This window comes from Eschrichtius robustus, chromosome 14, assembly GCF_028021215.1.
Source record: "Eschrichtius robustus isolate mEscRob2 chromosome 14, mEscRob2.pri, whole genome shotgun sequence".
Classification (NCBI taxonomy): domain Eukaryota; kingdom Metazoa; phylum Chordata; class Mammalia; order Artiodactyla; family Eschrichtiidae; genus Eschrichtius; species Eschrichtius robustus.
The window spans coordinates 84181468-84207582 of NC_090837.1; the positions used below are offsets into that span (position 1 = coordinate 84181468).

Genomic DNA, 26115 nt, shown 5'->3' on the forward strand with positions numbered 1-26115 from the left:
TTGGTCTTTGAGAATTATTTATTCTGTGAAGGTTCATTGAGAAAACAGTATTTTGTTTTGGTTGGGTTGGGTTTGGTTAAACAGCTCTAAGTGCCTCAGAGGTAAAAGTTCTAAGTCTTCTGGGTAATTTCCTTTGAAAGAGAGCAAATGTTGGGCAAAAGAAATCCATGTATACAGTCGTGCCTGGGTATCTGCCAGGGATTGGTTCCAGGACCTGCCGTGTATACAAAATCCAAGGATGCTAAGTCCCTTACATAAAATGGCATAGTACACACGGCTTCCATATCCCTGGGTTCCGCATCCACGGGTTCCGCATCTGTGGATACGGAGGGTTGACTGTAGCCTGGAAGACTGCGGCACAGAATGACAATAGCATGGTTTATTGGAATCCAGTCTGAAGGGGTGGAACGTGGAGGGACAGGAAAGAAAAAGAAGGAGGAGAGGTAGGGAGAGGCGCAAGAAGGGGAGAAGAGGATGAGAGAGAAAAGGGGAAGAGAGAGATAAAGAGACACACACACAGAGATGGGTTTAACATCGCAATGCTATTTGTCCACCCTTCTGGTCCCCATGCTATCACCAAGTTCAAGAGGAGAGGACACTGAATACAGAAACAGCAGTAGCCTTTCCAGTTGCCCCCCTGCCTCTAGCTTCTACCTCCCCTTCCCCCCAGCTTCCCACCTCCACCCAAATCCATTCTTCACATGCTTCTAGAATGATGGTCTACAATGCAGATGCTGGCGAAGTCTGGTCTCTGCCTCCTTCTCATCTTCTACCCCATCCCTGCTCCTGCTCCTTGGCTTCATGCAAAACTTGATGAGAAGCATCAACAACATCAAGAAGCCTGGAGTGAGAGGTGGTGTGATCTTTGACAGCCCTTGAGCCTGCAGCCTGGGTTCCCCAGTGGGCACCCTGACCTTCCACATCTTTCTCTGAGGGGACCTGGAGTCTTGCTAATTGTTGGACAGGGTGAGACGCTGCCCTCTAAGAAGGGAGTCACAGATGAAATGCCATTTGCTTTTGTTTCTTCCTGACTATCCTGAAGATCTTTAAGCAGATGTATCTTCTGCATCATTCACAGCTGAAAGGTCATGCTTCACCACATTTATAACTAAAAGGACAGTATGATTCCTGCTGTAAGGTGCTAGTTAATCGTTCTACCAGGAACATTTAGAACAACCAAGCTATGTGTTTGTAGAGAGCTTTTCGTTATGGTTTTCCTAACTGTTCACTGCGTTAAAGCCTATGTGGTTTGAAATGCCCCGCAGGGGAGTGGTCATCTCCACCCTGACCTGGCCCCCTCCTCCATGCCTGCCCTGCCCTTCACATCACAGAACACTTCTGCTCCGCTGTTTGCTTGATTTCCGTGAAAGTGGCCTGGGCCTTTTCTTTTATGGTATCCAAGTCCATGTTCTGAAGATTCTGTAACTGCCCGAGAATAGAATCCTTATCTTCTTCCTCTTCTTGATCCTCATCTACCATTTTCCGGAGATCTTCAGGCAAATCCACATCATCTCCAGCCATCTGAATTTGGTTCTCATCCATTTCACTCTGTGTGGAAAAACAAACATGGAGAAACCAAAAACAAACATTTAGAAACCATTCTAAAACAAACAAACAAGTCCTGAAAGCAGCAGGGAGATAGAGGTCTGTTGAGGATGGACGGAGGGAATGGCACATTTGGCCATCTCGCAGCAGAGCCTGGGCCTGGTACCAGTTATGGAGGCCAGACATCCCGGTTGACACACCCCCCCGCCCCTTTCACTGCACTTGGGTCGATTGGAACCTTCTAGCACAGTGGTTCTCAAAGTGTGGTCCCTGGACCGGGCAATATTAGCATCATCCAGGAACATGTTAGAAAGACAAATTCTCCGGCTCCACCCCAGGCCTACTGAATCAGAAACTCCGGGGTGGGGTCTAGCAATCTGCATTTTAAGAATCCCTCTCTATTGTGCTGATGCCCAAAAAGTTTAACCAACTCCGCCTCAGGGCAGCTCTGCAAGCTTTGTTGTCTATCAGCCCCCGGCTGTTGTGACTCAGGGATCCCACTCTGGAGGGTGGGGTTTGGGTTCACAGGGCCAGACAGTGCTCCCTCAATCCAGCCATCTCTCTTCAGTGGCAGCGTCTGTTTAACCATCGCCCCTTCCCTCCCTTCTACCAGACACGGAATCACCTCAAACTCAACTTTACATCCTTGTCACCTGGAAGCGAGTCTGGCGCACAGACCAGCTTATTAAGTGAATCGTCCACACCGTCTAGCCTTGCGTGTCGCCGATGCCGTACAACTTCCTTTTGTGGTCCTAGTGGTGGCTGTCCCAGGATCTCTTAGTTCCTGCCGCCTGGCCTCTGAAATCCCTTTACCCTCAGGCTGCAGAGCCCTTTGTTTTGTAACAGAGAAGAATCTAGAGAAAAAGTTTCTCTGGGAAAGGCAAAGGTTTCCTTTCTCAGATGGCTGCTCTCGGATATAATTTTCTGAGAGTTCTCAGATATAAATTTCTGAGGTTGTAACATGAGGCAAACTGGGCTTTGGGGACACAGAAGATTAAAAAGAGCACCAGAAAAGCGAGTGATGGGAAAGATCTAAGTGATCTTGTGGTCTAAGTGGTGGGAAAGATCTAAGCAGACTGTAGGGCCCACCTCAAGGATGTTGTGACCAGCCTGGAATTTGTTACCAAAGGGCATGAAAAACCACACAAAGGCAAAATGATCATCTTAGTCTTAATCAGACTGCATTGATCTGATTTGAGAAAGATCTGGGCACCTGCCAAGTCCCCACTTCTGATGCTCTGTAGCTCCAGACTTCTCCAATGGCCTTGGAGAGGCTGGAGGCCACAGCCTTTCCCCAGAGCTCCTTCTTTTGTTTGGTTCTCTGGGTAAAGTGACAGCAAGCCTGGCTCCAGAAACAGGTTGAGAGGCTGACTTTCTTTTTTTTGTTTTTTTGTTTTTACTCAAAAAGATTTATTCTAAACATTGAAAGTTGACATAATTTGTTACAAAATGCAGCAAAGGGCTTTTGATATTTTCCCCCAAACCAAACTTCAGTTTAGGCAAAAACAATGTGAACTTCAGTCAGGATGAGGTTGTAAAACCCCCCTCTAGGCAGGGAATGCCATCATGTTTGCAGCCCCAGGGCACCATCCAGGGCACCATCGACAGATGAGGATGTGAGGCCCACGGGCAGATGCCTCGGCTCAGCCGTGATGGACAGGTTCCCCCATCGCTGGCCCCTGCTCAGTTATTTTCCTTTTGCAAACACAGTTGAGCTAGCTTCACAGAGGCAGTTAGCCAGCCAAAGAGAGAAGTCTCAGTTTTGTCTGGAATGATCTGACGTGGTGTCTCTGCAGATACTGTTCACCAGCTCTGCGCTCTTTTTTTGTGTTGTCCACACACAGTCGTGGAGCTCAGCGGCTCACCTTCCAACGTGAAACTTCTAGATTACCTGCCCTGCCCTACACAGAGTTCCCTCTTCGTATTTACTTCCTTGCTTTCTTTTCCCACCTCGGGAGGCAGACTTCTGATGCTGAGAACACGAGGATGCCTTTGGGCGGCGTGGTCCTCACCAGGCCCTCCCTGGAGACCCCTGGGAATGGCGACTCTCGGTGTCGACTCCCCAGGTGAGAGAAGCTTCTCTGTGCACTTGGCCAGGCCTCTTCCCCTCAAGGCGCTTAACGGATTAATTAGTTCCTCGTCAAACTGGTGTGGGGATTAATTAGTTAATCCCCAGGGGCTCCCAGCCAATCCTCCATTTCTGTTTATTTTTTATTTACCTACCCTCGAGGTTGCCTCCCTTTGAGGATGGTCCTCAGGGCGTTTTTACAGGGACGGGAGGGAAAGCAGGGCCGCCTGGAGATTCTCAGTTCACGTAAATGCGGGACCCCTGCCCGCACATACACGATTTGCAAAGGCATTGCTGAGAAATCTGGCACCCCCGCCCCTCTGGTTGGTAATAAGATCTCTGCACATGTCACCAGGTTCAAACCTGGACAGAGTAGCTGCTGGGGGCCTGGAGGGACAGGCAGCTAGAGGGGCCAAAGGGCCAGCGAGCCAGCCAGTTGGTGCCCAAAGAGGCCCGAAGCACTCAGGAGGGCTCCCGGGCCGGTGCTCCCCAGCTCCCTCTTCACCAGGCAACTCAGTGTTCTGCCTCTGCTGCTTTGGACCAGTTCGGGTTTATTTTTACCTCCTTCCACTGGCCCAGGGAAGGGAGAGTAGTGGGGTTCCACTTTGTCTCCCAACTCACAGAGGGGATCTGCATCGGCACAACTTCTAGCCAAGTGGTTCTCAAAGTGGGGTCCCGGGGCCAGCCACAGCAGCATCTCCTGGAATCTTGTTAGAAATGCACATTCTCACCCAGACCTGCTGATTCAGGTGCTGGGGGCGTGGGCCGAGCCATCTGTGATTTAGCAAGCCCTCCTGGTGATTCTGGTGCTTGCTAAAGTTTAAGAAGCCCCGCTCCACATCCCTTGAAGACAGGAGGCTGTAACTTACTCATCAGTAAGTCTCAGAACCCAGCGGAGTGTCTGGCGTGTCGCCACAGACAATAGATGTTTATTGAATGACTCGGTGAGCCCATTGTCAGGGACTATACCAGCCTTAACAACACTTGAATGTGCCCTCTTTATTGTCAAGAGCTCTGTTTCATAGCTACTGACTTGTTTATCTTTACACTCCCGTGGAGGCAGTGCAGCCTAGAGGTCAAGTGTTGGTTTGAGAATCAGATTACCTGAGCTGAAGGTTACTGCCACCACTTACAGGCTGTGTGACCTTGGGCACTGAACACTACCTCTCTGAGCTTTATTTCCTTATTTATAAATTGGGGTTATGTTATTTGCCTAAGAGTCACAGAAGAGTAATTAAATGATAACTGAATTATTTGGAATATATTAAGCATATATATAATTATATTACATATAATTAAAGGTAGATGCTCCTGAATGTAATAACCTTCAGAGGGAGGGGGAGGGGGATTTGCGCTGGATAGTCTTGACTCTGCACATGGTGCTCAGCCTCAGCAGAAGGCCTCGCTCTCTCGGCCCCTTACCTCTGGCCTGGGAATGAACCCTCCCTACCTTCACTCCAGAGCCTCAGCGTTCCTAGCAAACTGGGCCTATTCATTTCCCTTTTAGCACTAGGCCCTCAATTTTGGGAGAAACCTGCCCAGAGGGTCCAGCTCCCTTTACCCCTTGTCAGGCTCACCCTAATGTTTGTGGGACACAGAGGATAAATACTGATAGAGGTCCCTGGCTTAGACCTCTTGTCTAAGGTACTGGCTTGTACCTCTTTTTTCCCCAATCCCTGGTTCCATCCTTCCATGGGACGCTTGTGTATGTGGTTCCCAGTATGCAGACCGCCACCCTACTTTTCAGGCCCAGTGGTACTCAGGCCAGCAGCTCAGTGTACCCTCGAGAGGACAGACCTGGTGCAGAGGCCTGGGCAGGCCCCAGAATGCATTTAGGCAGGGAGTTCAGGGCACTGGGCAGCCAGAGTGTGGTCTACAAGAGGGGTGTGGGCAGGCCTGTCCCTTTGGCCGCAGACTTCTCACCCCTTGTGAGGGAGTGTGGCCGGTGGGGGGACAGAGGAGAATCTTCTAAAGCACAGGGCCCGGGGCATGTGGCACTGGTTGTCCAGTCTAAGGGCAGCACTGGGTGTGGTCAATGGCTGTGGTCAGAGAGTCCTATGACCACCATCCTTCTAGAAGGACAACGCTACTGACTGTCTATCAGAAGCACCATTGCTGCAAGTGATGATTCTAGCACTGGACTCAATTTTCTTGGGCTGCAGCCTGTGCCCTGGGCACATTGTAACTAAGCGTAGGACAACCAGGCAGGGCTAGTGAGTGGCTAGAGGACGAAATGAAGTCCTCTGGAACCAAACCTGAACCCCTGGACTCATTAGCACTGTGGGTCAGCTGCAGACCTAGGACAGGCCAAGGGTTAGGGTCCCTCCCATTTGCAAAAAGCTGCAGCCAACCCAGACCACTATCGTGCAGAGGTGGCTGTGACAGTGGGAAGACTGTGGGATTTAGAGTCGGGAGACCTGGTTCTGTCCTTCGCCCACTGCATGACCTTGGGCAAGTCACCTTACAATTTGATGCCCACCAGGAGGGACCCTCAGAGGATTACTCAGCAGATTGAACGAGACATATTGTGAAACGGCCTTGTAAGCGTCTTAGCTCTGGACAAACAGTAGCTGTGGTTATTAATATTTTAGAGGAAAAAGCGCAGCACGGCGTCAAGATCCCTGCTGAAAGGATCCCTGGGAGAAAGAAGGCGTGCACAGTGAAAGAGAGGGTGGGAGAGTACCAGCCTGTAAGAGAAAGATGGGGACAGAGCAAGCAATTCAGGCCCGTCTATGGGATTTATACAGTGGACCCTGGGCCTTGTCTCTCCCTTGCATGACAAACCACCCTGCTGATAGGACCTTGTCTACAATCCACACAATGAAAGTCTTTTCCTGACTTTCTGCTGCTGCAGGTTGGGAATGCTAGGAATATTTTGACAGAGTTCAGGCATCAAGAAAAGGCAGCAATGCCTCATCACAGCCCATGAGCACAAATGCAGTTACAGCCCATACAAATCAGCTCCAGGGAGGGAGGGGAAGTTTGGCGCTGAGAACCGTGGTGTAGGTGAATAAATGAATGAATGAATGAATGAGTGAGGGAAAAAGTGAAGTGAACTAGCATATAAAGAGGAACTTATAGGCTATACTTCATTCTTCGGGGTTCTGTTTCAGAAGTCTTCTCTTTTCTAGAAAGCTTATCAACTTGCGATATTGTTTATGCAGTTAAGAACTAATTATTTTTATGCTGGCTGACCAGAATCAGTTTTAATCTCTTGCTTTTTAACCAGATTTATAATCTTAATTGCCAGTGCTGAATGCCCCATTATTTAAATAGCCCCATAGCCTGCATTGTTATTCCCTGTGACTGATTTCTGACCTTTCACTGAAGGGTAAGCACGACCCTGGATTCAGACTTCCTACATCCTAATCTTGATAAACTGGCCTTCATCTTGTACCAAACTGGAGATATGATGATAAACTATCTGACGTGGTTATATGATCAAAAAGCTGAGTATTTACCACTTAAGAGTCCAGTCAGTCAAGCTTGGTGTACAAGCACACACCAGTTTGTTTGATACAAGATAGATTTGATTTTGGTTTTGGTTTGTTTCCTTATCTTTGGTCTACAGGATACCAAACAGCTGGATTAATGGATTTCTTTCCCGGGGACGAGTTGATCTAATATTTGATGTTTTACCTATTTCTGTGGATCACCAACGTCAGCAGTTGCCTGTTTTCACAACCCACCCCTCACTGTCCTGGTGATGAGTGAGGCAGCCACGCTGGCCCCTAGGCAAGGTGACAGCATCCCCTGGCTCCCATCCTGCCGGGGCTTACAAGACATTGGCAGGGTGGGGTGTAGATAGAAGAATACAGCCGGTCAACAAACGCCTCTATAGAGAGGAAAAGGGGGCATGGCCTGCTTTGCCGAAAGTAAGGAGGAATTCGGGCTGGACCAGGAGGGAGGTGGGTGTGAGGCCCTTGGGGGCTAGGCTTCAGCAGAAAGCCTCATCCTTGCTCTGACCAGATGCTGCTGAAGAACTGAGTTTATGTTTTCTCCCTGGGGACAGTGGTTCTCAACCCTCTCTGTACCTCTGAATCCTTTGTAAAGTGTCGAAAAACACGATGGTCAGGCCCGACCCCCAGATTTGGCTCTAGGGATCTGTGGCAGAGACCGAGGCAATAGAATTTTTAAAAAGCTTCCCCGGGTGATTCTAGCTCATGAGTTGGTGTTGAGACCTTGTCCGGGGCTGGCTAGCTGCAACTTCTGCTATACCACATCATCTTTCCCTCTTTAGCTACTTAAAGAGCCCTCAGCACACCCAGAATGGGACAGAGGCTGTGGATTTGACTCCTCGAATACAGTTTTCAGGGTTTTTTAAAATTAATTAATTAATTTGGTTGCGCCAGGTCTTAGCTGCAGCAGGCGGGCTCCTTAGTTGCAGCATGCATGTGGGATCTAGTTCCCTGGCCAGGGATCAAACCCGGGCCCCCTACATTGGGAGTGCAGAGTCTTAACCACTGCGCCATCAGGGAAGTCTCCCAGCTGTCAGTTTTTAATGTTTGATTGAGAGTGTGCACACATAGGGCCCCTTGTGGGATGAAACGTTCCCACTGTGTACATCTTAAACTTCTTTCCTTTACGCAGGCGTTCCAGAGGGAGGGACTCAAAAAGCTCTTAGAGGCCTCTTGTCCAAGCCTCTCCTTTACAGATGAGGAAACCGCGGTCCTGGGAGGTGAAGATACTTGCATAAATGTCATTCTGCTTGTTAGGGGACAAGAAACCAGCCCTGCTGCCAGGTCTCGCAGGAAAATGTGGCCAGTGGGTCGGATCGGCTTGGAGTTGAATCTTGCCATTTACCGGCTGTGTGACCTTGGGAAGTCCCATTCCCTCTCTGAGCCGCTCTTCTTATCTATGAAGGGGAAATGATATCTACCTACCTTCCAGGGTGGCTGTGAGGATTAGGTGAGAAAGCTGGTGTGGCTAAGTGACACATCCCAATCCGATGACTCTTTCTTCCCTTCCCAGGTTCCCCCCAGGACCTTCAATCCATGGCTCTTTCAAGGGCGTCAGTAGAGGGAGCAAACTGAACTAGGGCAGCAGAGGGGGGAGTAGGAAGGGACAGCCCCTAACGGGCCTCTGATGGCCTCCCTGTGCTGCCACCAGAAACAGCTGCTCAGAAGCAGGAGGTTTCAGTGTCTGGGACCCTGCCAGGCAGCCCTGAGAGCTCCTGATCTGAAGGAGGCAGGCAAAGAAAGCTTCACAAAATCGTATCTGTTTTTAAGAGGCAACTTTCAAATTCAGTTCTAATGGAGCTGTCAAAGTACTACATTTAAAGAAGCTCTACTGATAGATTTTCTTCTATCTTCATCTTTGTTCAAAGTGAACGATGCCCTTAATACAGCAGACAAACACCAGGTGTAACTAAATCATATAGCTCAGCAGGGAGCACGACATTATTTTTCAATGACTAACCTAGACTGACAATTCTGTTAATAGGATTAGGGTTCACTGTGGAACTGTTTTCTCTTATTAATTTGGCTTGACTTACATATACATTTTGAATTGGCTAGAAAGAGGGGCACCTTTGTTTTTAGAGAAAAATCTTGTGGCTTTATTTAAAATGTATTACTTCCTCTATTTGCAAAAAAATATGACATCTTAATTATTATAAAAAGTAACTCTGTATTTTATACAAAATCATAATGTCGAATCCAGTCTTGTTCTTTCCATGAAAACTGATTTTAATATAACTCTTATGGCTGATAGATTCCTTCTGCTATTTTTGATACTTTGTTCTTTGGGAGTGTTTTTGTTTTTCTTTTTTCCCAGTAACATCGATCATTCAGCAAACCTTTTGTGTGTGTGTGTGTGTGTGTCTATGTGTTTGTGTGTAGTATGTGCATATGTATGTGTGCGTGGTGTGTGTGTGCGTGCATGTGTGTGTGTGTATGTGCAGCTTCTACATGTCAGACACCATGCAAGGCCCTGATGACAGAGACAAAACCTCAGCCCCTTTGTTAAGAAGCACACGATCCAGCAGGTGAGAGTATTCAGGTTGGAAAGATGGCATAAGAGACATGCACTCAGGTATTACACGAGCATGGAGGAGGGGGAGGGGAGGGAGGTCATGGAAGTTTCTGGAAGAAGTGGCACTAGACCAACGTCTTACAGGAAGGAGAGAGGTCACAGGGAGCAGGGTGTAGGGGACGCGAAGCAGGAGGAGAGGAGTATAGTCCAGGCAAGGGGTAGCCAGAAGCGAGGCCGGGAAGTTACGAGCCACATCGTGGTGTACAGGCCAAGGGGGTTGGACTTTGTTCTGAAAAGTCATGGTAAACCTTCGTTGTTTTTTTTTTTTCAAAAAAAAAAACAGGGGAGGAGGGGACTTCCCTGGTGGCACAGTGGTTAAGAATCCGCCTGCCAATGCAGGGGACATGGGTTCGAGCCCTGGTCCGGGAAGATCCCACATGCCTCAGAGCAGCTAAGCCCGCGAGCCACAACTACTGAGACTGCGCTCTAGGGCCCGAGAGCCACAACTACTGAGCCCGCATGCCACAACTACTGAAGCCCTCGCGCCTAGAGCCCGTGCTCCACAACAAGAGAAGCCACCGCAGTGAGAAGCCCGCGCACCGCAACGAAGAGCAGCCCCCGCTCACTGCAACTAGAGAAAGCCCATGCACAGCAACGAAGGCCCAACGCAGCCAAAATAAATAAATAAATAAAATAAAAAATAAATTAATTAAAAATATATATATATATTAAAAAAAACGGGAGGAACAGAATCAGTCTGCAGTTTGGAAACCTCACTCTGCAATTTTGAGGGGAGCAAGACAAAGTCAACAATCTACTCGACGTATTGTAGTAAAATTGCTGAGAAGTGACGAGCCCTGCGCTTGGGGATGAGCTGAGAATGATTTATGAGGTGAGGTGACAGTGACCTGGTGATTTGCTGCATGTGGCGCTGGAGGAGGAGGGACGAGGCAAGGGTGACTCCAGGGGGAGTGCTGCGGGGGAGCCCTCGGTGGAGGGGGAGCCTGCAGGAGAGGCAGGGCTGGGGGAGGACGGGTGTCTGTCCTGGACCCGAGCTAAGAGGTGCCCGAGCAGAGGCGGACGCAGCAGTGAAATTTAGGGAGGAGGTATAGGAAGGCCATATAGATTGGAGCCATCAGCACACACCTGAGTGGCAGCTGAAAGCAGCAGAAGACGCAGCCATTCAGGGAGAACATGACGGCCTGAGTGGGACAAAGAGCAGACGGAGGAAACACCCTGGGCTATTCGGCAATTTGGGGGCGGGCAGGGGAAGGGTGACCCTTGAAAGAGACAGAGAAGAAACAGTTTCAGGAGAAGGAGAAGGAGAAGGATGGTATCCAGAAGCTGAGGAGAGAGAGGGCTCCAAGGAGGAAGCAATGAGCTAAAGGAGGCAAAGAAATTTCTGCCCCAGGAAGAACTGCTCCCGGAAGAGGTCCCCGAAGGAAAGAGCGGAACCATCTACCGCGTTGAGACCGACCGCCGAGCATCGGCAGGAGGAAGGCTTCGGCAGAGCAGTGGGAACCAGTCATTTAGGAAGATGCCCAGAAAGCCACGTTCAGAGTGCTGTTTGCTTTAGTTGGGAGAGACTTGACCTCTTTTATAAAGGAGAGGCCCGTAGGCAGGAAACGCTGAAGATACAGGACAGACGATAATTAGTGGAATGAGACCCAAATCTAACATGAGCATCATGGGTTACTTTAGGCAGTTAGGTCCCCTGATTACCTGGAATTTGAAAACCAGAGGAATCCAACATAAGAGTGGACGTGAACGTTCTCACGACGGATATACTTTCCTACCTACACGTCCGGTTACTGCGATTTGACGCTTGCACTTATTTGACTCCTTATATGATGACTGCAATGAAAAGTGGTCATCAAAAGACAAGGGTACAACCAACAGGGTTGACCTTGACGGTGAACAATAAACCCAGAGAGGAGGCCTGTGGTGTTTGCCGGGCACCAGGGCTACACTCCTCCTTTCAGAGGCCACATTTCCTTTGCCCCGTCGGCAATCGACTGAAACTCTTTTTCACAGGAAACACCAGCCAAATAATTTCTTTAGAAAATGCAGTTCTAATTCCAAAATGTGACATAGTTACCCTCATTAGACCTGACAGCTCCCGGGAGGACATTTTCCTCAAATCTGCTCTCCGTTGGGCCTGGGCGAGGGGATGGGCCCAGAATCCTGCTGGTTATGTAACCGCTGCGAGTGACCGTGGGGAACTGTGAATGAGGCCCCCAGGGGTCCCCCCTCGTTAGCTGGAGGACCTGGTGAATGTGTCCAGCCTCCTGTGGGCTGTTAATACTATTAGTTCGGCTGTTTACCCAACATGGACTTTATAAGACGGCACCAGGGCTGAGGATTCTGCAAACCACGAGGGGAGGGAAGGTTGTTATCAGGAGCCCAATAAGGTCCTGGTGAGCCTTGCTTTCCGCCCAGCACCATTTTCTTTGTTAGACGGTTGTGTTCAGTTCTCAAGTCTGCCATCCTGGGTGGAGACACACGGTTTGGAGGGGGTGGGGGAAGAATGGAGCATGAAGAAGTACTGGGAAAAGACCAAAGAGGCTCAGGGGAACTTTGAGTCCTTGGGCAAGTCCCTTGATTTGCATGAGTTTCATGATGATGCATTGAGTGTACACCTATGATATGTGCTTTTCTGTATATCAAAAATGTTTAATAGAAAGAGAAATGCAGCTCAGACCCTGGGACCAAGCAGCCAAAGCGCCGCGGCAGCGCAGGAACCCACACCTGCCCTGGGCACAGTTTAGAGGCCAGAGGAAGGGGCGGAGTGTGTGCTCCTCCCATGCGCCCGCCTAATCCTGAGGTCATGCTCGTTGCTAATGACGATACCATGTCTGTCCTACTCATGTCTTTTGATGACCTTTTTTTTCTTTTTTTTAATTAATTAATTTATTTATTTATTTTTGGCTGTGTTGGGTCTTCGTTGCTGTGCGTGGGCTTTCTCTAGTTGCGGCGAGCGGGGGCTACTCTTTGTTGCAGTGCACGGGCTTCTCATTGCGGTGGCTTCTCTTGTTGTGGAGCACAGGCCTTAGGCGCTCGGGCTTCAGTAGTTGCAGCACACGGGCTCAGTAGTTGTGGCACACGGGCTTAGTTGCCCTGCAGCATGTGGGATCTTCCCGGACCAGGGCTCGAACTCGTGTGCCCTGCACTGGCAGGCGGACTCTTAACCACTGCGCCACCAGGGAAGTCCCTTTTTTTATTTTTAAATAGTCACCATGCTATACATTACATCCCCAGGACTTACTTACCTTCTAATTGGAAGCTTGTAGTTTTGACCCTCTTCACCTATTTTTTTCCACGTCCCCCCTCCCCACCTTGCCTCTGGCAACCACGAACCTGTTCTCTGTATCTATGAGCTTGGATTTTTTAGGTTCTCCGTATAAGTGAGATCTCCATTCATCTTTCTCTGTCCGACTTATTTCATTTAGCATCGTGTCACCAAGGTCCATACGTGTTGTCGCAAATGGCAGGATTTCCTTCTTTTTTATGGCCGGATAATAATCCATTGTATATACATATATATACCATGATGACCATTTTTTAATCGTGGTAATCAGATGAGTAATCCAATAAGTGCAGTAACCAAGATGGCAAGCCCCATGAAGGGGATACAAGGAATGACTTGGGAATCTGTTGCCCCACCTCCTCGCTGGCCCAGGCCTCCCTCAGCCCTGTCCAGGCTGCCATGAGGGTCCAGTACTGACCAGCCAGCCCCTCATCCCTTTGCCTCCAATTCACTGTACACATTGCCGTGGCCTTGGCCTTTCCCGATCACAGGGATGCCCACGGGCACTGCCTGGCCTTCCTGGGCCTCTTTGCTCCTTATTGGAACAACTAGGAGATGAAAACCTACCACTTATATTCCTGGCATGCTTTTAAGAAGGCTTTCTAAAGGTTCCACTATGAAGGGTTCCTCTGAATAATTAAAGAAAGACCTAAGAGTTACAGGCGGTTCCATACCAGCCAGCAGCATGGGCCCCTCTAGAGAAGCTGGCTTGATACAAATATTAGAACCAAAGCATGACATTCTGGGCCTGGGAAATGACTATCCCCCATGGTCGTCATTTCCCCAAAGTCATCTCCTCTCAAGGCTGAATATTCCAATTCCTTCAATGCTTCCTCAATTACAGTCAGTCGTTTCAAAAGCTCTCACCATCCTGGTTGCTGCGGAGACAGCTACAACGCTTGGTTTTCTAGCTCTTTCCCAGCGTGCCAGGGGAGGATGCCGCTGCTCAGACACTGCCCCCCCCCCCAGCCTGTACCCGCCACTGTCCCTCAAGTGTGCTGCCACCTCCTGCTTTGTGACAGGTGCTCATAGCAGAGCCCACCAGGCCTTTCCAGGCTTGCTAGTGCAGCGACCGCTTTAGAACAAAATGCACAATCTGGTCCTTAATATCAAAAGAATGGGCTTAAAAAAAAAAAAAGTCATGTCCAGACATTTATTTCTGTTCCTCAGCACCAGCACGGCCCTTGCTACAGCACACAGTCCCCGGGGAAGAACTGAGAACATCTGAGGGGCGGTTCTTCTGGGGCAGCCCGGGTGCATTTCCCTGTGGCTGCGTCTGGGGACGCCAGGGGCCTGGAAGGACCCAGATTCCTGCCCCTGTGCAGGCAGCGGCTCCTACCGCCGAGTACCACACCGAAGCCAGAATCTGGCTTGGACAGGAGTGACCTGTCTGCACAGACAGGAAGCTGCCACCCTTGGGCTGATCTCGGCCTGGGAAAAGTGTCTGTCCCTCTTTGCCCCTTTCCAGCCATGGCTGCTGTTGAAGGCCCCCTTCACCCTGTGCCTCAGAGGGGTGGGAGGAGAGCATGTAACCTGTGACAGCCACTCAAGGCAAAGGAAGTGGGGCAGGTCTGCACTCCAAGCCCGAGGCCTGCATTGAGGTTGGGGTGTCGGCCACATCTGGTGAGAACTGGACAAAGCATATGATATGATCCAGGTGACGTTTTATGGCATTCTTCCTATTAATTACCATTGCTATGAATAGTGCACATTGGAGTAGATAGAATATCCATGTGCTTACAAAAAAGCAGGCAGTTGTATTGTTGGGGTTTTTCACACCGTAAGCAAAGTCTTGCAACATTATGTGTAGCATGCATTTTTACAAAATCCAGCCATGTTATACAAGCGCCCTAGGGAGGCCTCCACCAGAAAGTAAACTCTGCGGTGAAGGATGACGCGTGGAATGCTTTCAAGTCACACTATCACTGTTTACTTGAATTGTGTTGGAACTGCGTCAGCAACTCACAGGTCTCCGGTCAAGCCATCAGCTGACACAGGGGCAGGAAATTGATGCGCCTGGTCCTCTGGGGGACGGATTCTGCGACGCTTTGCTGAAATAGTGAGCAGTGCCGGTTTCCCCCGAAGTCTCAGGATAATTTTAAACCACATGGAACTCCAAACCGCTCTAAAACTTTTGGGACACCTCAAATATTAAGAGTAGAAATAGCAGAGACCTTGGGGCCAGAAGGAGCTACGTTCAAATCCTTTTGTGTGTTAAGATGCTCTTTTGCGTGGTTGAGAGGCCCAAGTTCCAATCCTGGCTCTGTCACTCCACAGCTGTGGGGTTTTGCGAAGTCCCTTAGCCACAGCACCCCTACCCCAATCCCCCATTGGCTGCAGTTTCCTCAGGTCTAAAGTGAGGCTGCGGCATTAGATTCTTAGATGAACTCAAAGGTCTCCTTCAGGGCCTATGAAAAAATCAGGTGGGCTCTCATATGCACTGTGCATTTGAAACAGCTGTAGAAAAATGGGTACAGTAACCCATGTGACGAAAGACACTGGGCTCCATCGTTAACAATGTACAGATTTCTTTGGGGTCCCCCTCCTCTAGCTGGCTTTAGTGAGCAGTGGCCTACGCAGATAGAGTCACTATCGCTCCAGGGAGGGTATGAATCTGTACGTTACGTGGCTATAATTCTCTCCTCTTCCCATAGTTTCTGTTGGAAAGGCTCTTGTTTCAAAGGACAGCTTGGCTCAGAGATTTGGGAATTATTTTTTCTCTGAAGAGCATCAAACTCATTTTACAAAGCCTGAAGGTGTCCACCCCTGAGAATTGAGGTGAGCAAGACCGTGGACTCACCAGCAAAGCTCAGACGCTTGTGGTTCAGGGACATCCAATTCTTGCTTTGTTTACAAACATCAGTGTGCCCACCCCAGGCCTCCAAGACCCCTGGTTGTTGGTTGTTATTATCAAGAAATAAAACTTCTGTGCATAGAGATAATAACAGCAATTAGAGCGATCATCCATGGAGCTCTTTCCACTCGTCAGGCACTCACCTTGTCAGGCACACCTTATTATCTCAGACAAAGACCTCAGGAAGTAGGTATCACTGCCCCCATTTTATAGATGAGGAAATGGAGGCTCAGATATATTAAAAAACCATCTGAGACTGCAGACGTCAGAGCCAGAATTGAGAGCCAGTTCTCCTTATATCTTCACCAAACAACAGAACAGTCGTCAAAAATATATCCTCAACAACAACAGATATATATGTATTCTTAAAAAGCCCCGCCTTTGGGGCTTCCCTGGTGGTGCAATGGTTAAGAATCCGCCTGCCAGTGCAGGGGACACGGGTTCCAGCCCTGGCCCGGGAAGATCCCAAATGCCGCGGAGCAACTAAGCCCATGTGCCACAACTACTGAGCCTGCGCTCTAGAGCCCACGAGCCACAACTCCCGAAGCCCGCGCGCCTACAGGCCGGGCTCCGCGACAAGAGAAGCCACCGCAATGAGAAGCTCATGCACCTCAGGGAAGCGTAGCGCCTGCTCGCCGCAACTAGAGAAAGCCCGGGCGCAGCAACGAAGACCCAAAGCAGCCAAAAATAAATAAAATTTAAAAAACACGAAAAAGCCCCACCTTTCTGGAAGAGACACAGCCAGCTGATGGTGTGTGTGGGTGTGTGCGCAAGCATGCAAATGCACTTAATTTCTGCTTCCTTCCAAACGAGATGTGTGGTGCTTTCATCAGATGCACCAGAGGCGGGAGGCCGGGGCTTCAGTTGAGCGGCGTGAATCTGCTGCCACATTGCTAAACACACCCCGGCCATCCCAGAGAGCTTCAGGAAATTCAGGCAACAGGAGCGGGAGGGACCGTGTTAGGAGTGCTCCACACTCCCAAAATGCAGTCCCTGTGGGAAAAAGTACTAACCTGGAATAAGGTGGGCAAAAAGCAAGGCACTCTTTTCGAAATTCATTGGTTGCAAATGAACATGAGTTTAAATTTTATTGTGAGTATTCCCCCCTCAGTGAGCACGTCCGTCTTAGGATCAAGGTCTCCCGGACGCAGGGCTCTATACCTCTTCAGTGGCTTCAGCAGTGACCTTGCATGGGCAATGGGCTCACTCCCTTTGTTTAGAGCTTGAAGTTTCTGAAGTCAGTTTTTCCAGGGATCTGCAGGGGACCCACTGAAGCAACTGGTTTAGCGGCACTTTCTAAACCGCCCAGCCTGCTGAAGCTGGCTCTCATCCCTGCGAGAGGACCATGTGCTTTGGAAGGATCACTTTGGCTTCTCCAGGTGGAAGATTTCTCTCAGGGAGGGTGCCCCTCTGGAAGGGGGAGTTGGACAGCCAACCCAGAAGGTGGAGGTGGAGTCATTTAGAGGAGCTGGGCGATCCCCACGTAGGGGGAAATGAGAAGTGAGTCGGGAGCAGGGAACTGGGCCCTTGGTCACCCCTGGATACAAGCCCTGCAGCAGTGCATCTGAGCCCTGTGCCAGATCATGTCAACATATCCTGTTCCCACCTCCCAGCCAGCAAAGGTAAAACAGTTGTGCAGTAGAGGGCACTGCAAGCAGTTGTTTTTTTTTTTAATTTTATTTATTTATTTATTTATTTATTTATTTATTTATTTATTTATTTATTTATTTATGGCTGCGTTGGGTCTTCGTTGCTGTGCGTGGGCTTTCTCTAGTTGCGGTGAACGAGGGCTACTCTTTGTTGCAGCGCGCGGGCTTCTCGTTGCGGTGGCTTCTCTTGTTGCAGAGCACAGGCTCTAGGCACACAGGCTTCAGTAGTTGTGGCACATGGGCTCAGTAGTTGTGGCTCACGGGCTCTAGAGCACAGGCTCAGTAGTTGTGGCGCACGGGCTTAGTTGCTCCGCGGCATGTGGGATCTTTCCGGACCAGGGCTCGAACCCGTGTCCCCTGCATTGGCAGGCGGATTCTTAACCACTGCACCACCAGGGAAGTCCCTGCAAGCAGTTTTTAGTTTACAATGAGTCAGACCCATGACTTTTGGAAACCAGCTACTTGACCAAAGCCCACAGGTGTTTGTCCTCTCAGCCAAGAAGGAGAAGATGGTGCTCGGTGACGACCATCACTGCCACATCATCTCCAAAAGGAAGGAACGGATTGTTCCTCTGAAGTGGAGGAAGAATGTCATAGAAGTTAAGACCCTGGGCTCTGCTTTGCCTGGCAGCATGGCCCTTGGCCAGAGGGTAGTTACTCTCTTTCTGCCTCTGTTTCTTCTAAGAAAGCTACCTTACAAGACTGTCCTGAGGATTAAATGAATTGACACGTGCAAAGCACTTAGAACAGTGCCTGGCACTTAGGAAGGAGCTCAAGAAATGTCAGCTGTGATGATTATCCCCATTGTGCATTTATATATAGACGTTCTATAGTCTTTAGATAAATTTACATAAACAGGTATTACTCCATTTTGTTGAGAGGAAATGGAAGTTCAGAGGTTAAAAGACTGGAATCTAGTTTTTATGAACAAGTTCAATGCTATTTTCACTATATCAGATACCTCAATTACAATTAAGGCATATAAATATATTTATGTATTATATATGTATATATATGTACATCTATGTGTGTGTATATACATGTTTTATATATATATATATATGTACCCATGAGTGCGACCCTTTGCTGATAATCAAACACTCTCCATTTCTTATTACGTAAAAATGACTGGATGTTTACTGTGTTGAGTGTCTCACCTTTGGGAGTCTGTACTTTTCTCTGAGGTGAACTCTGAGGCACGCCCTCTCTGCCTTTTTTTGTGTAAATGCAGCATCTCTTTCCATCCTAAAAGTAAAAGAATAGAATAAAGGATCAAAGGACGAAGAGAGCTAAGGCCATTCCAGCCCCTGCTCAGAGGAGCCAGACACTGGGACACACCTTCTGAGTTCCCACTGCCGGCAGACAAATGGGAAATAGGGGAGTTTTTCCTACCTCCCCAAATTTCTGCCTCTCTGTCTGTCATTCACTATCATAACTCAGTACAGACCCTAAATCCCAAAGACAGCTCAGTTCTGGGAATCTCTTTCTGAGGCACCCCGGGAGAGGGGCAGGGTGATTACTCCTGATGTAGACCTGACCTCGCTATGTTTCTCTAAGTACGACCTGGGACCACAAGCGTGAGAATCACCCGGAGCGCTCGTTAAGAATGCAGCTTCCCAGTCCAACTGCATTGTGGAGAGAAGCTACATTTTAAAAATCCTTTTGTTTCTTATTTTATTATGTTTATTAGGGGTTAACACATTTAGTTCTTCTGAAATGCTAGGTGTATGAGCTGATGACAAAGGATGTTGAGTGTTATTCTTGGGACATAAGTTTTATTTATTTTTTAAATTAAAAAAATTGAAATATAGTTGCTGAACAATATTGTGTTACAGGTGTACAATATTGTGATTCACAATTTTTATTTTTTTGGCTGTACCATGTGGCATGTGGAATCTTAGTTCCCTGACAAGGGATCGAACCCGTGCCCCCTGCAGTGGAAGCGCAGAGTCCTAACCACTGGACCTCCAGGGAATTTCCCCCTCCCCCTTTTTTCCCACAATTTTTAAAGGTTATATTCCATTTATAGTTATTATAACATATTAGCCGTGTTCCCTGTGTTGTGTTACAATATGTCCTTGTAGCTTATTTTATACATAATAGTTTGTACCTGGGACATAAGTTTTAAGTTCTACAGAACACTTATTTTTATGGAAAAAAATGTTTGGAGCAAACCCCTAGCAACTCCTTCTACTTCCTTTCTTGATGCCCTTTATTAAACCCTTATGTGGACTTTCCACGTATCTATTTAAGGTCCGGGTCCATCTCCGCCCATGCTGCCTTGATTCTGCAACATTCCCAAAGTGGAAGACATTTTTGAGTTTTTTTTTTTTTTTTGGCCACACCATGCGGCACGCGGGACCTTAGTTCTCCGACCAGGGATCGAACCCACGCCCCCTGCAGTGGAAGCTTGGAGTCTTAACCGCTGGACCACCAGGGAAGTCCCCAGTTTTGAGTTTTAAAGGATGTTCTCCTCCAGATCTCTGCAGAGCTGTGTTTCCACAAGACAGTTACACTCAGTGACTGAGAGTCTGAGATTCAGTTATTACTCTGTTCATTTCATTTCACCAATAAATTGTGATAGAATTCAGAACTCTGAGCTACAATAATGTGGAACTTTTAAAAAGCACTTGAAATCCTTGACAGCTGAAGCAGGGACATTTGAAAAACATACGGCAGGGAATCCAATTGTGAAACGTTCTCTCTGTAATCTTACCAAAGAGACATGTGTTCTGGAAACGATGCCTTCGTCCAGGGGAGAAAACACATCTGCTCCTCTCTTCCCATTGTTGCCAGTTATAAACCACCAAGTCTTGCAGACTTTTTCTTCCCCGTGTAGACTCTCATAACCATCCCCTTCATTTTAACTATAGCAGCCTCACGAATGTTCCATTACTCCATACCGTATCTTGTGCAGTGATTCTTTAAATAGTAGTCTGTTGACTCAAGTATTCTATCAAAAGAGCTGGAAGCAGTGGTGTGCTGGCAAACGTATCACAACCAGCTCTTTGGGGAAAGAAGCTGTTTGTAGAACTTGCCAATTTCCATGGTGTAAATACTCCCACCCAGGCTGATTTCAAACTATCAACTTGATGTCGTTGAATGAGGAATTGGGGAGAGATGAACACAATCAGCTTTCATGAGTCAGTGCAGGCTGCCGCAGGTCAGCTCCAGCATGTCGCTGGCTGGAAGATTAATTTTTCTCAAGCACTGTTTAAATCAGCTACTCTTGAATTCAGCAATCTCCCTGGGCCTCTGCTGCCCGGCATGGAAACAGCAGATATGGTCTGTCCACTTTTCTCTATCATAAATACTATGCCGGGCCACTTGATTGGAGAGGCCCTGGCCATTTAAATGATCTCCCTGCTTCCATCATAGCCCCACAATTGAGAAGCAACACCTTAAACAAGCTCCCTCGGCGATTCTTACACAAGCTAAAGAGGGTCACCTTCACAACACTGTCAATCAACCAGACTCCAGTAAAAATTTAAAAACATAAAATAAAATAAACAAGGTCACCTTCTAAGCCCGAATTTAGGTTCAGTGTTCCCTTCCCTGTTTGGAGGGAGGCATCCTCAAACAAGGTAGGGTATGGATTTCCATAATGCTCTGCGGGTGGCCTAATTGGACTTGTGATGGTGCTGGTTTGAAACGGGCTCCCTTGCTCATGATGAGCCAGAGAGAAGTGGACGCCTTCGGGGACGTCTGTGAAGCTCACGTTCACCACCTCCTCTCCCACCTGCCCAAAGAAGTGCATTATTGGAGGCTATATTTATATACCTGGCCCCGCCCTCTGGCTGTACAGGATTGGACCAAGCTGGATAAATGGACTTTCTTCTCTGGGAATTCGGGTTTGGGACTGAGAAAGAGACCAGTAGTGTGGCTCGAGCTGTAATGGGTGAACTTGGGGGATGTCGGCTGCCATTTTTCACTGGCCACGTGGTTTGGGTAGAGGACCAAGTAGAGGGCTGACTGCCCCAAAAGAACAAAGCAGCCATACTGAGGTGGAAGCCATGGCAAGAGATTGAAAACGAGGGCTCGTGGCTTCTCAGCAATGCTCTGGTCCTGGTTCACGACCATATGAGGCCCGGGGGGATTTCTGTTATGGGTTTGGTGAAGCATCTTTGCATGAAGCATGACTTGCCTTAAAATAAATTGCCTGTTTTCATTTTCAGGTGGCTACATTGGTTTCTATTTCTTGACTCCAAGTTTTGGAATCATCTTTTTTTTCACTGTAATAGTTGCTCTCATTTATACATTTTATTTTTTTATTGAAGTATAATTGATTTACAAGGTTGTGTTAGTTTCAGGTGTACAGCAAAGTTATTCAGTTTTATATATATACATATACATATTCTTTTTCAGATTCTTTCCCCTTATAGGTTATTATAAAATATTGAGTATAGTTCCCTGATGCCTACTTCTTTATGTTGTATTCTAGGTGATGAAGCTCATGAAAACTCAAGCAACGGACCGGAAGTCACGCCTCTTGCCGTGGGAAAGCAGGCCAGCCTCACCGTCCTGCTACTGTTGCTTACATCGGTCGATCACATAAATGTATCACACACGCGCGCGCGCGCGCGCACACACACACACACGGAGCTGAGTAGCCGGTAAATAACCCAATCCACTGACTGACCATACCATCCGACTATTTCGGTCTTTCATCTGTCCACATATAAAATTAAGTAAAACAAGGTCATTAGTTAATCAAACAGATGCCATATCTGTGACCAGATTTATTGCTGGGACATACTGAGTGATATTTTAATATCAGGTATATAGTCTATATCTCTGACCATTTTCTTTTTATTGGGCCCCTTGAGCTGAGAACATTTGGTGCTACTGTTCTGCTTCTGTTTCTTCATTATACATGTGTTCTTTTTTTCTTTTTTAAACATGCCAAGGAATGATGCCTTTTTTTGCCTAAGTATTATTTTAGCACAAACATTATTTTTGCAGTTGCATTTTTTTAAAAAACTGATTTTAAATTTACCGCAGAGCCAAGCATAATACATTCTAGGTAGCTTTATAAGTCACAATTTCTTTCAGGAAAAAATACAGTAGACAAGGTTTCCATTAAATGCAGGCTTTTATGCTTAGTTTCCTCCAGGTCATTAACCCTTTCACCTCTAATCATCTTAGGCAATAGGACTTAGGCAACTATTATGTAATTAATCATTAGCAAAACAGCCATGGTGGCAAAAAGAAATACTTTTGTAACATACGATGTACATTTAACTTCAAGATTGATGCTTCAATACTCAGTTGATTTGATTATTAAGACTCTAATTAATTCTACCTTGAACTTTAAAAAATTACATCTAGATTACACTTAAAGAGCAGTCTTCAGCGGTGAAAAATTGGTGATATTCACATTCCATAATACCCACCTGAAATGTTACTGTTTTATTTTTATTACATTTTATATAGCCAAAAGAATGTCCTTATTTTTTGGAGGTACACAGCCAAAGTATCTAGGGGTAAAGTATCTAGGGGTAAAGTATCGTGATGTCTGTAATTTACTTTAAAAATGGTTCTCTGTATCCATCTATGTTTCCATGTATCTATCTATGATCTAACCAAATAATCATCTACAAGCAAATATGGCAAAATGTCAACTGTCAGTTTTATGCCATAGGTATATATGAGCATTCATTACACTGTTCTACTCTTCTGCATCTTTAAATTTTTCATAATAGGCACTCCACACATTTATTCAGTCTTTGAGAAGCCAAGTTTTATGACATAATTGTCATGTTGTACTTTCTAGGCTTTTTTTTCTGCACACGTAAGATCTAGAACACTGTACCCTATGTTCTTTAAGGCCCTCTTCCAAGTGCAAAGTCTGAATTTTCACAATTTGAAAGCTTTCTACTTGCTAGGAGGGTGAATTTCCTGACGACTGTAAAGTTATTTAGGCACAGTTTTTCATTTGAACAATTGAGGTCAATTAAAATGTGTCTGGATCAGAAAGTGTTCAGTGGCTTTCAGGCCAACACGCAGATTTATTTAGTATTTTTCATTTCCATTCATACAAGTAGGACATAGTAACCGCTGATGCTAGGAAATGGTTCACTTTAGCAGAACGGACTTTCCTCAGGTTAGAAGCAAACAGCACGAGGAAAGGCATCTAAAGAGCAAAGAGGTAGAAATTGGGGAGCTGAAGACGGTATGGCCAGAATGAATTTCTTTGTGCTTTTAAAAGGAAAGGAAGTTGCATGTACTCACTTCTCCTCGATCACTTGCTTTTGGTATTCCTCATATTCCTCTCTAGTCATCCCCTGAGCTGCTGCAGGATCAGATGTACCTCCTTCTTCTTTTTGTTCTTCAGACCTGCCACCAAGTCCTAAATTCTTTACCTGACTACTTATCATAGTTTTCATAAGGAAAGCCATTGTTTCTGCCCCAGAAAAAGAATACCAAAAACTCAGACAGAACCTGAAGGGGAAAAAAACAGAACCCCACAAAACCTCCAAATATCTTCAACGACAGCAAGACATTTAAAAGCAGAGGGCTTCGCACAGGTTCATCTGTTCAAGGGCGTAACGATGCAGAAGAGTGGTCTGGGCGCTGTAAGCTGGATTAAAGGGGTCAACTCCCGACTATAGAGAGGCAGATGGCTCAGATTACTAAGGCATACGATCAGATGCAACCGACCACTTTCTGAACTAATACACTAAGCTAATTTCAGAGGGAAAAAAATCCTTCACATTATCCATCCCTCTCCCTACCCATTTCTAAATTTTAAATTATAAGCCAGCAGGGCTTCATCAAGAGTTGGTTCAATTAAATTAATCAGAGCAGACTGATTATATGGCTGTAGTGGAATTTCCAAATTCCAGCCCTTGAGGACAACATCCGGTTGAAAACTGAGTCCAGTGAGACTCAAAACCCGAAATGCTTCATTAAGCAAAAATAATCCTTTGATCCATTATTTTATCTCATTGGACTCTAAGTACTATGCAAGGATTTGCTTTTTGGTTTGCTTGAATTCTATACTGTTTCAGCGGTTACTGTGTCCCGTGCATAAATACCCAACCGAGGCAAGTGTAAAAGGGCAAGCCAGAGGGTCCTCCGCTTACATCTGGATTACCCTAGCCTGCTCCTGAATGGTTACACTTCTGCATGGAAATGACGTGCTGGATACTTTAACTGCTCTGATCCAGAAGGTAAGAACATATGAGTCAAATCATCACTGTGTATCGAGGTCACCTTTTCCTCTTACACGCAGTCACTTCCTGGGTGCTCTATTTAAGCTCACTGGTGTACCTGGAGAAAACTTCTGACGATGTTTTGTAACACAGATTCTCAATGGCTGTGGTTTTCTCCAGGTCAAGGGAGGAATTTGAGCATGGCTAAGACTTTAATCTATGTTAGTATCTTTCTAATTAAAGCACTCCAAGAGCAGGTGGGGCAGAGGGGAGAGATGCAGCCTATTAGGAACCTATGCTTATTATTTTATCTGTAGGCATGAGACCTTTCAGGAAATAGATGACTATCCCTCAGATTGTACAGAACTATATAAACTGGATTTTTGCCTAAAATGCTTTTTTTATGTATTTTAAGATCTGCTTTTCATCTTACTAACCAATTTTAAATTGTTGCTAAAATGGTCTCAATTTGAAAGATTAACAAAGGTTTAGGGTGAAATAGAAACTTTTCTCGGTGTTCTCTGATAGAGAATGTACATTCATACTTAGCTCCACTTCCACCTTAAGATGTGTTGCCTGGGACTTAATACATTCAAACCATGATCTCTAAATTATTATTTACAATAAAAATCCATTTTATAAGTTATTCTAAGTTATTAAATTATTAGATTATAAAATTATTAAAATTCCATTTTATTAGGAATTAGGAAATATTATGAATGGTGAGGGTCTCAATTCTAAACTCCAAAGCCAGTTGGTGAAGCAGCCTCTCCTTGTCCAGTCCTCTTCTGTCTGTCTGTGTGTGTGGGACGGGGGGAGGCTGGGAGGAGGGGTGGGTGTCAAGCATCACAGAAACTCTTATGTGATAACTACATCAGTGTGACAAATAAATACTCCCTGGTGGTGCTTTATGAAATCAAATCTTTCACTGTCTTCCCAAAATATAATTCCATTGGAAATGGGATCACGTCTTTAAAAACTTTTTATTCCTCAATTTATTACAATGGCCTTTCCACTTGGACATTCAGCAACTATTTGCTGTGTGTGGAATCCTCCAGAAAGGGAAAATAAATACCCCAGGTGAAACGGAACAACTAGGTGTTACCCCTCCAAAGGCTTCTCATCACACTGGAACAAAATCCCCAGTCTTTACTATGGCCATGTCCCCAGTGCCCCAACGAGTGTCTAGTTTCCAGCACCCCACCCCCCCCAAGAAGGCTCACTGATCAGGCTTTAAGTTTCCTCTGATTTCTTCCAAACCTATCTAATTTAATTCTTTAATTTTACATTACTCACTATTTTCTGTGGGCTTATAGCACAGGGTCCATTACGTTAGTTTCCATTTTCTGAAACCACTTTATAAAGACCATCTTTTACAAACCTACCAACCCTGAGACAGAAGTATTATGAGGAAACTGAAGGTCATCTTTAGTAAGTGGCAAAGTCAAGATTTAAACTCTGATTTGTTTGACACTAAAGCTCTACTCTTTCCTTTTTATACCACATGGACTCTCAGAATTGGAATTACTTGGTTGAATGGTGCTTCCCAAAAAGAGGAAAAGATT

At 46.7% G+C, this 26115-nt stretch overlaps 1 protein-coding gene across 1 annotated transcript; it reads right to left on the reverse strand.

The window, feature by feature from the left end:
* Window positions 1-1320: 1320 nt before the first annotated feature.
* Window positions 1321-24205, reverse strand: CPLX4 (complexin 4). The gene is made up of 3 exons (XM_068562215.1): window positions 23628-24205; window positions 18554-18641; window positions 1321-1548 (listed from the first exon to the last, which is right to left on the reverse strand). The coding sequence occupies exons 1-3, from the start codon at window positions 23792-23794 to the stop codon at window positions 1321-1323; spliced, it is 483 nt and encodes a 160-aa protein (XP_068418316.1). The 5' UTR covers window positions 23795-24205.
* Between the last annotated feature and the right edge of the window lie 1910 nt (window positions 24206-26115).

What these genes read in the sequence shown, in the direction of transcription:
- CPLX4 (XM_068562215.1), bottom strand. Translation starts at nt 23,794, where the DNA reads ATGGCTTTCCTTATGAAAACTATGATAAGTAGTCAGGTAAAGAATTTA. An exon ending in AAGCAAGTGATCGAGGAGAA is followed by an intron (nt 18,642 to 23,627) that starts GTGAGTACATGC and finishes TTTTACTTTTAG; the next exon opens with GATGGAAAGAGATGCTGCAT. An exon ending in AAAAGTACAGACTCCCAAAG is followed by an intron (nt 1,549 to 18,553) that starts GTGAGACACTCA and finishes TTTTCCACACAG; the next exon opens with AGTGAAATGGATGAGAACCA.